Genomic DNA, 15,389 nt, shown 5'->3' with positions numbered 1-15,389 from the left:
ATTAGAATATGTAAAACATTATTGTTATTATTGTATACTTTATTTTGGGTTTTTTTTTTTTAAATCAAAGTAAATTAATTTATTTTACTTTATTTATTTGAAAACACTTAGTTTTCTAAATATTTGATACCTCAGGTTTACTTTATTCTTTTATCTTCTTGTCAGGTTTTTTGCCTGCTTCCTGATTTAGTTTGGCAGTGAGTTGTGTTTTGTGTCTTGTATTTAGATTTCCTTTAATTGTATCTTTGATCTTGATTAATTTCAGCTGTTTCTTTTCCTCCAGCTGTTTCCTCTCTCCTTGATTGCCCTCAGTATCCTTTGGTGGAACATCTATTTGCCATCTATTTGTTCTGCTACATTCACTTTTCCAACAGCTTGAGTTTGCTATTTTTCTTCATGGACTTTTGACCTAATTAGAGGCTAGTTTTGATGTGGTTTTTTAAAATAAAATCCCAAACACAGACAGACCGTGGGAACAAATTTATTTCTATTTTGTCTCATGTACAGAAAGTTGAATCAATTTACAGTTTACAAACAACTGACCAGGTGAATGAAGCCGATGATTTACTGCACAGGATGAAGGCCTACAGCTCAGTCCTCTTGATGCTCTTAACTATCAAAAACATCCAGCGCGGTAGGTTGCCAGATTTGAAGTTTCCTCTCAGGGATTCGGTGTCAAATCGTTCACCAAATCTGAGAAAACACTTCATTAGCAAAACATAAACAAGCAAGAAAAGCCACGATTGCACAACTCAATACTTTCCATATCTGGTTCAAAAAAATAAAAGTACACTTACAGCAGTGGGCGCAACATTTTAGCAGGATTCGATTCATGGTTGTGCTATTCTTCAGACTTTGATTTACATCACATTTTCAGCTTGTTCCATAGGCTACTGACACAGGCTTATGAACAGCAAGCGAATGGTACAAAGGACCAACATGTCAGCATGACTTTTATACAGCCGTTTTCCCTTCATAAGCAACCCATTACTCTGCAAAAACCACCAACAAAACAGCCGTCAGCCTCGCTAAGTTCACAGTTGTTGAATAGGCAGTGGTGATGCTAGTAACAGCAGGAGCGTGTTGGTCAGTATGTTATCGTTGTAAACATTTACGACCGGAAGTGAATTTCGTTAGAACTGGATTAAGGGAAAAGTCAGTGTATCTTCATAAAGTTCATTTGGCAACACAGTCCAATGCATCATTTTGTGCCAAACATCCTTGTTATCAATAATAATAGTTAAAAAAAATCATTAAAAACACCCTATTCTACATTTAACATGCACATTGTATACACATAAAATCTCATATAGATCATACCATTTACAGGTTCCGTGAAAAAAGAGGATAGATACAAGAAATTAAGATATCCAAGGACGGAATAGCCGCAAGAAAAGTTGTCTGTTTTGGCAGGCATGCTCCCCAGAGTGACGCGTGTTGCTGTTGTTGTTACCGCAATGCAGTGTGCTTATCAGTGCCTGCCGATCTCGACAGTGAGTTTAGGTGACCGCTGACTGCATTTTAAAAAGGGACCGGCATGCCTATCACTCGATCCTATGTGAAAGAAGGCACTTACAGGAGAGAAGTGGTTCAGGCTCTGTCTACAGGCAACCCCCGCTGATCTCAGTAGGATATTTCAGAAATAGTAAGTCTTCAAGTAAAAGCGGTTTGGAACTACGCTTGTTTCTTGGCGTTTAGGGGTTGTCTAGCAGGAACTTGTAGGGGAGGGCTTTTGGTGCCTTCTGTTTATTTCATACATTCATATGCATGCAACCTTTCTATACCAAATGGTCTTTCAAATATCTGGGCATGTATTTACACAAGATAAATGGGTCATTCCATATAAAATCAGCCCAATCTGAAAAAAAAAAAAAAAAATCCCACCTGACCCCCTCAGAAGCTTCCACGGCTCCCCCCCCCTCAAATTTAATGAGGCCATGCAAATTTTTACCTTCATTCTATAAATACTGTCCAAGTTAAAGGCCCTCAAAGTACACAGGGTTTTACTTGAGTTTTTAACATCATAAATGTTAGAAACTGTGAGCAAATCAATGTTACACCATCTCCAAGTGTCACAGTCTAAAAGCCATAATGTTGCTTTTGATGAACACAGATTTTACATAAACAAATCTAATATTTCACCAGAGAAATGACATTGGTGCTCACATACTGTGTTTAATCATTTTGATAAATCACATTTATCCAAAAATTTTAGGTTCTAAAGAAGTTTTTCAAAATCCTTGAGGGTCTCCAAATTTTCTTTGGCCATTACTTTTGTTCAGCGCAAGTGTTCTCATATGTTGACCTATACTCAGAGCATCCACTCGTCCTGAGACCCTTTGGGTTGTGACAGAGTGGGTGTGAAATTGAAGTTTTTAACAGAGCTTTAATGTGAATTAAAAGGAGCTGAATTTTAAACCACTCTTAGGTATTTTGAGGGCTTATAACTGTAAAAATATCCACAGTATTAAGGTGAAATCTTACATTTCTTTATTACAGATGCTAAAGTTGTTGTATAAAAAATCTGCTGATTCAAACAGGGTCAGGTGGGAGGCACTGACTGATTTTTACTGGAATGACCCAAATGCAACAAAGTCTCTGCTGGCCAAAACTCTCACCAAGAGAAGAAAGGCAGAAATGCGTACTTTTGGCAAAATTGTACAGTAGATCACTGTGATATTACAGAGAAGATGGAGATGATGCTGAACAGTTCAAATCATTACTATTTGAGTAAGTAATTACAACACATGAACACAGTACAGGAGGAAGAGGAAATCAAGAACATCCCTGAAGGAGCAAAATGCAAGTTGCACGTTGGACTTTATAATATTTCTGTAATCTGTTCACAAGAGCTCAATGACAAACTTTCACAACTTCCTCAGACAGGGAAGCTGTTTCGGAGTAGAGAAGAAAAAAGAAGCTCACATCTTCTACAGTCATTGTGAGCATCTGGGTAGAATTAGTCCAGGGAAAAAAACCTAATTTGCCAAGAATTCCCATCCGTCCCATAAAAAATGCCATCCACTTCCAAATACTCTGTAAGTATCAATCAATAAGTTATCAAATTATTAGCAAGTGCTCTATTCTTATATTTTGCTCTATAAAATGGCTATTTCCACAGTCAGTATGTGCAATGGCTCAGACCATGGTTCAGTGACAGGTGATAGGAGACGGGGTTCACAATAAACTGGACAGATTTCAATCTACAACTCAGTGGAAACCAGAGGGATTAACTGACAGTGAGGCTACGAGAGTAACTGGCAAACACAAAGGTCAAACAACAACCTGGATATGGATTGGTGAAGCAGTGGCTGTGCTTATTGTGACCTCCCTCTCGGTGATGTGAAAGACTCCTCTTTCACAAGGCTGTTATAGTTCCAGTGTTCATTCAAAAAGCTCACTTCCTGGGGTGGAAGACCATCAGAGGCCTGTCTTCGATCTTCTGCCAGGGGCTCTTCTTGTTCTCATCTTTGTCCTCGGAATCATCCTCTGGACTGGTCATGGAGTCGCGGCGGTTCTCGCTGTTGCTGCTGCGGCTGCTGTTCACGCGGCTGCGTCCTCTTCTAGGGATGGTGGATCCTCGGGAGGACGGGCCTTCGTCCAGAAGAGGGGTTAGGGAGTTCTCCTCGGGAGAGACGGGACGTCCCTCACTGCTGCTGGGCTCGCTGTGGTCAGGGTAGGCCAGCTTGGAGTAACTCTTCCCGCCGCTGCTGCTAACACCGTGGCCCTTCCGTCCTCCCGTCCCCCAGCGCTCATCTTTTCCCTTTCTATTTCCAGCTGATTTTCGCTCTTGGGCCTCCAGAGGCGGTTCCAGGTTGACATCCCGTGGAGTGCTGCTGGAGCCACCTCCGAATCCACCACCGCCACTGAGGTCATTCCCAACATCTATGTAGGAGTGGCGCACGTGAGCATTAGCTCGACCATCAAGAGAGATGAACCACGCCCTCGGGTGTTGTTTAACTCCAAGTTCCAGGAGCTTCTTCTCTGTCAGAGCTTGCAGTTCCCCGTTCATTTGAGCCATGGTGGAATCGTTGAATAGCACTGGGATGGTCACAGGTCCCCCGGATGAGTCAGATGCCCAGCTCGGTTCTTCAGAGTCGTCGCCTTGAGATCCTCCTTGCTGTTGCTGCTGCTGGCCTTGTTTCTGGGAGTGGTGGTGATGGTGCTGCTGGCCCCCTCCCATCTGTGTGCCATCTTTGTCGTGATCCTTCTGGTCCTTGCCATCTTTGCCAGAAAACTCAGATGGCAGGCGCATGTAGTGGGCGGGGATAACCAGGGTTGGCACCATGCTACGGTACATGTTCTCCTTCATCTGGTCAATGGAGCTGCAAAAGATGATCTGACCTGGTTGGGTGTTGAGGGAAGTAGGTCGGGCAAGGCTGTCTGCTGCTGCTGCGGAATAATCCGGAGGCTTGTCGGACTGGCTTGGGACGTAGCCTTGGAAGCGAGGTGGGGATGGGGGATCGGAGGAGTACCCTCGATTGTCGTTGGCGTTGTGGTGTCTGTGATAGTCGGACTCCTTGTTGTCTTTGGGGCTGTAGTTCCGGTTGTAGTCGTCATGCAGCAAAGGGCTGTCCAAGTTGTTGGTCTCTGTGGCACGTGTAACCTTCATGGGGAAGCTTTCACCCCGTTGGGAACCTGACGCATTTTTACCCTTTGCGTGTCGTAGCATGTGGGCTGGAACATGCTTAGTTAAATCCTCCCTTGAACTCTGGTAGTCTCGCGATGGCGACAAGTCAGATTTGTCATTGGAGGGGCCTGATTCGACATGGCCTCCACAGATCAGATTTAGCCGTGACGTGGATGTGCCCTGGTCTCTCTTAGCACCGTTTAGATTGGACGTGTGAGGTTTGCCTTGCTGTCGACGTGGTTTCAGACACTTCCGTCTGAAAGATAAACAAAAACTGAAAGTCAGAAGGAAGCAAAACAGCTGCAAAAAAGGGGAGGGATTTCAAAAACTGTCTAATGAAGCAGGAACCCCATAAAGCCAGTTTTTAAGACCTTTATCATAGGCAAGATCAGTACATCGCTGGAAAAAACAGGTACACTATCTGACGCATGCTTCTTGCCCTCTGGTGGATTATTTGTGTACTGCAGTACTCAATAGCTCCCTTAATTTGTCAAAGTTCCATTTCAAATAAAGTATGAATGCTTATTGTACACAGTAAACTTTTAATTAGTTTTTCATATGTTATTTTATAGTAAAAAAAAAGGAAACATGTCTACTGGAGTATCTTTGCTCAAAATAAGCTTTCTTCGGACCTTAATTAAGCCCACATTTAAAATAAGCTGTTTTGGATGTGTAGAACAAGCCCGTCCTCTGGTAAGCTATTTTCCTTATAATTGGTCACCCCTCATAAACAGCAGGTGGGTGTGGTCCTAATTTATTGATAGTAGAAAAAAATAGGCTTTGCAGGACTAAAATAAACCCACGTTTTGCTACAAATAGAAACCTAAAAGTGAGACCTGGACCTATGCTCCCCACACCTGCAGTAGTAGAGCAGCACACAGAGCAAGATGAGCACCAACAGGGCCAGCGATCCCAGGATGGAGAGCAGGAACAGAGTGTGGTAGGTGGTGATATCCCTCAAGCCTGGATGAGACAAACCTAAACCTGCAAGACATCATTGCAAAAGTTAACTCAGATTCATTCATAGCATGTCAGCTCCCTATTATGCTGTCCAAACAACTGCTAGTTTGTCTGTAAAGTGAGTGAGGAGGAAAGAATTTGATTTACATTGATCATGAAATAATCAGGAACTTGGTTCAGCTGATAATAGCTACATGACGCCACCCATTGGTTTTGCTGTCACCATCTTGGTGTCTGTTTCAGCCGGAGGAGTCACCCCCTGGTGGCCATTAAAAACGGATGCAAGTTTAAGGAAGCTATCATTTTTCATACGATCAATGCTTCAAACTCAAGGCTATTTAACCTTGTCCTACAAAATCACCTTGTTTATTGATTTATTATTGAGTTCCTCAGGGACGATAAAGTGAATCTTATAGTAAAGGCTTCTCCAGCTTCTTGTTATCTGTGTTTCCACAGCAGTAAAAAGGCACATGAAGAGTCACCAGTTAACATTTTACCAATAACAGCCATTTCATTTTCAATACCTGAAGACGTCGGAAAGGCAGCCAACCAGTATCCCATCTGAGGAACCACGACGTTCCAGACAAACTGCGTCCCGTCCTTTTTGATGTAGCCCGTCCCGTTCCGAACCCACAGCCCTGGAGGAAAGAAAATGATCAGCAGCCTCTAAGTACAGTCATACATACATAGTTTACATTAATAAAAGACTATTTGTAAGTTTTAGCACACAGCTTACCCGTCTTTGGCTGATACAGCCAAGCGGGCACACTCGTGGCCATCCTGTTTCGGGTGTCTGATGGCAGCGGCACAGAGATGTGGATCGGATCTGAAACGCGGATCACGCTGCCATCTTTATCAAAAAGCTGAATGCTGACCACTGCCAGCGCCGTCAAGTCCATCCACCCAGTTTCTGCACCTGTATTGGTGGTGAGGCACAAATACAAACAGCTAAAAATGAACAGAATAATAACTCTGATCTTCATTTTGCTACCAGAGGGTGGTATACGAGTGACTATAAATGACAATAAATTAGCAAAGTAGCAGCAATTTATTTACAGCAAGCTTATAGTCAGATCTGGGACAACTATTTCTAAAACACACTAAAATATCCATGCAAACTGCGGTGCAAAATTTTATTGGAAAGACCTAGAAATGAAACCTCCTCAGATGATCCAGAAAGGCACAGAAACTTGGACCACACTGTAACATCAGTTTGACAGACTGACACTGACCTGAGCTGTTGGTCTCTTGGCCCAGCAGGAAGGGGAATCCCCCGATTTCATACTGGCTCCTGGCTGTGGTCAGCACAGCAGTGAGTGCTGTGTAGTTGGAGCTGGACGGCAGCTGAATGGACTTCCTCTGGAGCTGCACCAGCGGCTGGTTACGAGCCCCTGAAAAAGAAACAATCCCCCTCCTCACAGTCTATCACGCCTACAACCACCGTGTTTGTTTCTAAAGCTCAAAAAGGTGTAACGATATATGTGTGAGTGCATCACAGCTGTACGGAGGCGGCTGCGACTGAGCTATATTTGTAATAATAACGCACAGCTCTTCTAGGCTTAAGGTTGTGGAGAGGGGTGTGAATCCTTAATTATGGCTTATCTGTTTGTTTGTTTATCTCATTATTAGCAGGATTGTGGAGGATTTGCCACAAAATTTCTTGAAAGATGGAGACTGCTACAACTCAGAAGTGGTTAATTTTTGGAGTGGATCCAACCCTGGATCCAGTAACTGTTTAACCATAGACAAGAAAAACTGGTTACATGTTCACAAATATGCATTACTTCGCACTGAAGTAAGTAAAATTAGGAAAAAGAAAACAAACCTGATCAAAATACCTGCTGGGATCCAGGAATTTCATTTATACAGGGTGTGGAGGGAATACAGTACAGTCTCAGAGCTCTGCTGTTGTGTAACGGCTCAGTCACAGGAGGGTAAAAACAGGAACCACTGAACTGTTTCATGCTCAGTAATTGATCACAATAGTTGTGGTGACCAAATGTTCACCCAGAAGTTTAATGTGCAACGCCCTCAACCTGTCCACTCTCAATACAAAGTTGTATCGAATTTGTATTCTATTTTTATCTTATTGTATATTTTATTCTATTCTGTACAGTTGTGTACATTACAGTATATTATTCATATTGTATTCTAATTTTTGCTATATAACTTTTGCACTGTCCACTTCCTGCTGTGACAAAACAAATTTCCCACATGTGGGACTAATAAAGGTTATCTTATCTTTATCTTATCTCATCTGGTTGCCAGTTGGTTGTATTCTGGTTATATTCCTACACAGGTGAGGTGTCAGAGGTGTCGTGTGTGGATGCGAGGAAGAGATGACCCAAACGCAGGACATTAATTTATGAAGGATTACCACGGTGTTTATTATGGGCTGGATGAACAAATATTGACTGACTGACTGATTGATTGATTGATTGAACTGAAAACACACACAGAAACAGCAGTGACAACATCAATGACAAGACAATGAACTGATGAAACTGAGGGACTTAAATACACAGGCTAAATGATGAGTGATTAGGGGCAGGTGAGTAAACAGCTGGACTCAATCTGACTAATGATAAATGGGAAGATAACTAGAACATAATGCACACAGACTAGGGCTAACACAATAAAACAGGAAGTGGAACATACGGAAGATAAACAGTGAATATGAACTGAAAATACCGGGTCAACGACCCAGGAAACCTGACATGAGGCTGTCGAGCACCATTGTAATTGTGCAGTTAAAGTGCCCCTGAAGCAACGGCATCGCTGTCTGTGGATTCATTTCTACATTTCTGTTTCAGATCTTTGAGTTTCAGGCTGAACTCTGAACATAAGCCAGTTAGTGTGAACTTCTGTGCAACAGATTTGCTATTTTCCGCATTTTGTTGCAGTTAATCACCAAAATGTCACAAACAGATTGCATGTAATTAGCAACTTGCCTCCTTTCAAATGCAAATTTATATCCGTCTGTCTCTTCTTACTGAATTTTATTGCTAATTTGACACACCAAGATTGCTTTCAAGACCAAGACAGCAACTGATTGGGAGTGGGTGCAGAACCAATTCAAAACAACCATTTAAAAGGCAACGAGATTGCGAGATTGTGATGATTTGCAATAATTCTGGTATTGAAAAATAAAAAATAAAAACTCAAATGGCCAAACTGAACAATCCAAATCACCACAACAGGACTATCGTTTTCTAATGAGTCTATATTATATTAAATATGTTCTGCATGAGGCTTTTTTTAGAGGCTGTTTTTACCTGGAGACCCAGAGAGCACCTGCAGGACGTCATCGTACAGAATAAGAGTTCCCGGCCTCTGAACGAGCAGGTACAGGCTGACTGCTGCATACACTACAAGAAGAAGAAAATGAAATCAGCAGATTTCACAGGTGCAGGAACACTGCTGAGACAGAGTTTGTTTTACGACTCAAAATAATAAAAATAACCATCATCTAGGCAAAAGCAGCTCCATAACCTCAAGGCTAAAGGAAAAAAACTGGATTCTGTGGGTGAATTACACATGACGCAGTTTTTAAATCCAGTCTCCTCGTCCTCATTGACAGGCCCGACTGAGATTTGAAAACTCCAGCGACAAAACAAAAAAGACATCTTTTTATTCCCACAATTAGAAACAAGAGATCCTGTGATCCTGTTCTAAAAAAAACCTGAGCTGTGGCACTACCAGGCTTTATGCAACAGAAATGCTGCTTCCATTTTAATCACAGCAGTATTGAAGCCCAGCGCACCCTTTGGAGTAACCTTAAAATGGATGAGGTAGGTCAACAGGTAAAAAATACTTTTTATACTTTTTAGGTTTTATTATCTACTGGGTGTATATAAAAGATGGACATAGCATCTAATGTTTCTATATCCGACATTTTAAAGGCTCAACGTTACCGTTACGGTACTTGCCAAGTAGAGAAAAAAGCAAACAAGTCGTAAAATGCGCTGGACTTACGCGGGATGCGGCTGGAGTGCCAGGGCACAGAGTTGGTGACGTAGTCTTGTTTGGAGGCTGTAATAATGACCCATGTTCCCGCACGGTACAGGAAGTTGACTCTCACCACGCCATCCTTGCCAGCACGGCTGGACGCCAACAGGGTCTGGTTGCCGTGTACTTCCACCTGAGCGTCTGCCAACTGGGACAGGTCGCTGTTGTCGAACACCTGGACTCTTATTTGCACCTCTGCAAGGAGAAAAATAGGGAGAGTAATTAGCCAGTAGCTAACTGATGAGTGTTTTGAACAAACAAGGCTAATATTTTGTCAATTATTGAACAAAATAAAAGATATTTCTTCTATAACATTTCTGTCATATTAAAAACGAAGCTTTCCGATTCACCAGTCTTGTGTCTTGTGTCGTCTCATTAAACTGCAGTTTTAAAGATCTAATTACACTTGAGTATGGCTCAATTTATCAAGTCACCCTCAGCTGTCCTACAAGGACGGCATACTTATGCAGCAGCGTTACAATGTCATTCAAAATGACCTACACGGAGCGAAGGCTGCATAATTACCATGAAACACAGCATGTGCCCCAACAGGTGAAATAAAAACATTAAATACACTTTGTATTTTATTTACTATAATAATTAGAATTGCCTGAGGAGATAATCAGGCTTTAGGTTTAATCACATTAACAGAGATGGTTTTTGTATTAAAAGTTTTCTGAAAAGTTATGTTTAAAAATGGTAATGTTAAATTTCCTCAGTTAATTACTTACATTAAATAAGTTCAAATTAAAGTAATTAATGATTTTTGCTATAAGTGTTCAGAAAGTTTATGTTTAAATATGCAAATATATTCCTATTAAGTAAGTATTAAATTACATACGTACAAGTGACAAAATTGGGTTAAATAAACATTTTAACTTCATTTTTCCATAAAAGAAAGATAATAGAAGCAAAATGGCCCAATATTTAAAAACATATGTTTTTGTCTATAGTTAGCAAACAGCACTGTTAAATCATCTAACAGTTCATATCGACTCATAGATATTCAGGATGTTTAGCTGGCAATAATATTTTTTGTGCTGATGAAAAAAAGTCATGGTGATTCTCAGTATTAACTTACTTTCATGTATATAAAAGGTAGTTTCGTTTTTTAAAACAATGAATCTCTTTTGCCTGACTCTATTAGACTAAATTCAGGGTGCTTTATGTTCTGAAGTATGTTATAAAATAACACAGCAAAAACCGCAATGATGAGCAAGTGCTTTGGCGACAGCAGGAAGGAAAAACTCCCCTCTAACAGGTAGAAAACTCTGGCATAGCCATTAAGGGAAGGGAAGTTATCTGCCACGACTGGCACGAGGGTGAGTGGAGGAGGACAGGACAAAGAACCGCTGTGGAAGTAAGCCAGAGATAAATAATAAGTAATAATTAAAGCAGAGTGGTGTATAAACACACAGTGAGTGGAACAAAAATCTAAATAATCTTATTTATCCTTTACTAAGCCTTGTAGCTCCTCCCACTTTAAGCCGGCTTTCTTCTGATTGGCTGACCCTTGTAAACTGAAGGTTTGAACATCAGGTGGGTGGGGCTTCTGTGCCTGAGATGAGAGCTTAAAGGTATCTCCTCTTACTGACATCACACAGATCCAAGACCAGAAAAAAGTTGCTTAAAGCTGAATGTGTAGGTCAGTCTGCAGCATGATCTATTGTGCATCCACCATAGTAACAATATATCTACGTGACAGAAAATTAGGAAAAGCATAATAGGTCTCCTTTAAGGGCATCGGCGACTATAACATCACCAGGAGGTGTAACTTATGTTGACCCCACAGCATGTATATTATGAGTCAACAGATGTGACTGATGAAGAATGCATTCAGAGTTTTAAATGTATTGACCGGTGAGCTGTGTGCGCTGCTGCTGCAGACTAATCACTTCCAGCGGGGGATGATTGTTGTTGTTAGTTTGATGATGATGTTTGTAGTCATCACAGCCACACCCGCCATAAATCCGTTGCGTGGCTATTTCCGCCCCTCATCCCCTCATCATTCTTGTCAGCTCGGGAACATTTTCTCATCTCGTCTCTTGGACGACGTAGATGTGGGTCATGCTGGGGATGTTCCCATGGATACAAGCTGACACTCCAAAAAGCTGGCTTGTTGTGTTTCAGTCCCTGAAGGACTGTGAGCTAAAACCGCGCAGGCCTCCAGTGACAAACCCCTCGATGCACAACTCTTCCAGAGACAGCAGCTAATGGCTGCATTCAGATAATAAGCAGTATGTTTGTGTGTGGGTGTTTGTGTGTCCATATCCACGGTGCATGCATAAATGCTGCCATCCATTAACATAAATTGTCCAATAAAGGCTCCTTTGTGTGTGTGTGTGTGTGTGTGTGTGTGTGTGTGTGTGTGTGTGTGTGTGTGTGTGTGTGTGTGTGTGTGTGTAGAGAGGATTTCCTCAATCTGGGCTCCTCACTTGAAGGCTTGAAGCAGCTCCATTGACACAAACACAGAGAGTCACAGTGAGACGCAGTGGGAATTTTTCACTCCCTCAGTGTCCTTCAGAAGTGATTCAGTAGACGCATCTCAAAACACAACTTAAATTCACCGAATGGTTGTCAAAATCGAAGGCAGGAAGCCTCTTATTTCTTGTACAGTTTGTGCTTTTCTTTTAATATAATCGCCATAAACTCTTCTTTAGGGACTGAAATGTCAAAGTGCCATTGTTTTTGAACCCATTATATGTTTTACAGGAAGATTATTTAAAGGCTCTGATTGTGTTTATCATACCTGCGCTGTTTCTGTTATCTCTGACGTTATGTTTTAAAGTCATATGCAAAAAGGAGTAAACCTGACTCAATACGGATGCAAAGAAAAATCTGCAGATGGATTACGCTTTGGTGTAAGCTTGTTTTGATTTAATCTATTTCCTTCCAAAACAAGCAACATCTCCACCAACCCAGATAGCAAACAATGTATGGTCTGTGTTTCACATCTGGAGTTTACTTATTAGTAATGTTTGGCCTCGACTAACTCAGGCTTTGTCAATTAAATGACCAACTGTTAGAAAAGAGTTAAATGTTCACAGAAATTCAGTGTAACATCATAAAAAGGAACGAGTGAGCCAATATTTGGTCTTACAGGGTAAGAAAATGATTTAAAAAAATGTGTTGTTTTTTTTAACTAACACATGTTTGGACTTGCTTTCAGCCACATGTGCAGTTTTCTCATGGGCCACATTTGTCTTCGACCAACAATGTTGGCTGAGGGTGAATCTGGCTGCTCTGACTCAGTCACAGGACCACAGTGCAAGGGCCTGATCTCAGATGTGTCGTGACAGTAGCTGACCCAAAGAACACCTGCCAGGGCTGTAACCGAGCAGTAAGTACATAAAGCGGCACAACTTAGACCCGAATGTGTCAGCAATCTGACATTTCTAAATACAGGAATAGATTTGTAGCATTGTGCAAATGCTTGCAGGTCAGGAGAACTGCTGAGCTGTTCCCGAAACAAGCCTGACGCATCAATTAAATGACAATTTCCTCCCTCGAGGCAAAGGTGCAAAATCTATGTTAAAAAGTTAGTTTAACAGACAAAACATTTCTTAAAGGAGAGGTGGAAGCAGCATTCAGAACCTTTTTCTAAAAGTAAAAGTGACAATATGAAAACTAAAGTGAAGAATTATCAATAGAAATCCACTTTTCACTGCACAGAATAAAAGATACAGGACCACTAAAGAACATTTTAGGAACGGTTTCGCAATCTTCTGTAGTTCCAGGTTATTATTAGCTTGCTTTTGAGACTCTACAAATAAGGACGATGATTAAAAAGAAGAACATTTCCTTCTACGGTGTGGAGCTGTAAACGGAGAAGGTCACAACAGGAAAGCACTGCAAGTGCAAGTAACTCAAATACTGTATACTCAGTTACATTCCTGCACTCTCTGTGCCTGTGACCATTCATGCATGTCAAAAATAGCTTCAGGCATGCATAATGCAATGTAATTACATAATGTCCTTAAACATGCACCACAATAATATAAACACGGAGTATGTTAAGGCCTCTGCTGAAGCATTATTTAACGGAACAATAGCGGGGGGGTTCTCATGCAGGGGAATTGATTTTGGAGTGAAGAAATCTAAAATGTTGGCTCAGGGACTGACACATTTCCAAGACCGCAGGCCCTCCTGCTCTCACCGTTACTCACTGTGCAAAGCAACAATGACACACATGAAGGCCCGGCTTAGTTGGGCCTGACACTGCACAGGAACAACAGACTCGGGCCTGCGCTCACATCTGAATCTCTCACATCTGCACAGCACGGGGACATAACCAGCTCACGGCCACCAGCGTGGCCTCTCTGTCAAAGCAACTCGCAGATATTAAAGAATCTATACCGCCAAAAGACGACGCTATCCCGGGGCAAGCACGGCAAAAAGCCTCGCCTGTAATTAACCGTAAATATCTTTCAGGTTGCCATAAAATCAGGGCGCATCGCTGCACAGATCGACTGATTGTCGACAAAAGCCGTAAAAATGCAACCACTCCCATCTCCTCATTGTGCCGCATCCCCCGTATGGCGAGCTTACCCAGCGCTCCCTGATCTGGAAGAGATTTGGCCAGCGCCTCCCAGACCGCGCACACCGACACGAAGAGGAGCAAACGGGAGATGCAGTTGGCTGGCATCCTTGCAGCTACATCTCTAGTCCCAGACCGGCGGCCGTGTGTCCATATTTCTGATTTTTTTCCCCCCTTCAGACGTCTTTGAATGGAGCCGAGATGCTGCCGACTGTGTGGGCTTCGCCTTGTTTTTATTGTCTGAGGAGGAGCGCAGGAAAGAGAGCTACGTTTCCCTCTGCTGATCTCCAGTGGAACAGCGACCCATCTGCACTACTCTGATACCAATCTGGACCCTTCGTGGACCTTGAATCGGGAGGTCAAAGTCCCTGCTCAAATAGTGATTATTAATTATTAGATTATTAATCTCAGTTTTTCATCTTTTTTTTAATCAATCAATGCGTGAAACAGAGGGCATCTTTAAAAGCCTGTATTAGGATAAACCTCAATAACAGACCGGTAATTACTTCAACCAAAATAATAATCTAGTTCATCAGCATTAAACAAGGACAGATATAACAGCAGGATAATGCAGTGTTGTTTCTGATGGTATCCGTCATAATAGGTGCTGACCTTTTGCTAACCATGTATTTTAGAGGCCAAAACTATGGAAGCCTGTTTCCGCCACAAAAAAAAAATCCATAACTCGAAATTTCGACTTATTTTTTCAAAATTTTGACTTATTTTCTCAAAATTTCGACTTATTAACTCAAAATTTTGAGAAAAGTAACTCGAAATTTCGAGTTAGGGCAGCCAATCAGTAATCTATGTGAATGACGTCATTTCCTTGTTAGCCCCCAGGTATAAATGCTACAGCTAAGCTACCGGTATTACATCCAGTCATGAATGCACAGATTGCTGAGTATTTTCAGTGTGGCTTCAAAAATGATGAAATCCTTGTGTTATTAGCGGAATCACATGGCGTTACTATCAGCAAAAGTACTCGCGAAAGTGCCAATTTATTGTGATCAGGTTTTGAGTGCACGTTACTCTGCGCCATATGCTTCCGGGTAACAAAAAGTGATCTCATTCATGTAGATTACTGATTGGCAGAGCTAATTCCGTTTCTCCAAATTTTGAGTTAATAAGTCGAAATTTCAAGAAAATAACTTGAAATTTCGAGTTATGGATACTTGGTTTTTGTTTTTGTTTTGTTTTTTGTGGCAGAAACGGGCTTCCATACAAACTGACTGATAGCTGGAGTTTAATGATACA

The 15,389-nt window shown here is 41.7% G+C and overlaps 1 protein-coding gene across 1 annotated transcript; it reads right to left on the bottom strand.

Annotated features, from left to right (window-relative positions):
- Positions 1 to 465: 465 nt before the first annotated feature.
- fam171a2b (family with sequence similarity 171 member A2b) lies at positions 466 to 14,523 on the bottom strand. The gene is made up of 8 exons (XM_080873257.1): positions 14,147 to 14,523; positions 9,566 to 9,793; positions 8,866 to 8,958; positions 6,823 to 6,981; positions 6,327 to 6,506; positions 6,115 to 6,228; positions 5,488 to 5,614; positions 466 to 4,886 (listed from the first exon to the last, which is right to left on the bottom strand). Exons 1-8 carry the CDS (start codon positions 14,241 to 14,243, stop codon positions 3,398 to 3,400), a joined length of 2,487 nt encoding a protein of 828 aa, XP_080729383.1. The 5' UTR covers positions 14,244 to 14,523; the 3' UTR covers positions 466 to 3,397.
- Between the last annotated feature and the right edge of the window lie 866 nt (positions 14,524 to 15,389).

This window comes from Rhamphochromis sp. 'chilingali', assembly GCF_963969265.1.
Source record: "Rhamphochromis sp. 'chilingali' genome assembly, chromosome: 22".
In the NCBI taxonomy this organism is placed as follows: domain Eukaryota; kingdom Metazoa; phylum Chordata; class Actinopteri; order Cichliformes; family Cichlidae; genus Rhamphochromis; species Rhamphochromis sp. 'chilingali'.
Note: the sequence above shows the minus strand (reverse complement) of the source record. Positions and strands in the feature narration are given on the sequence as shown.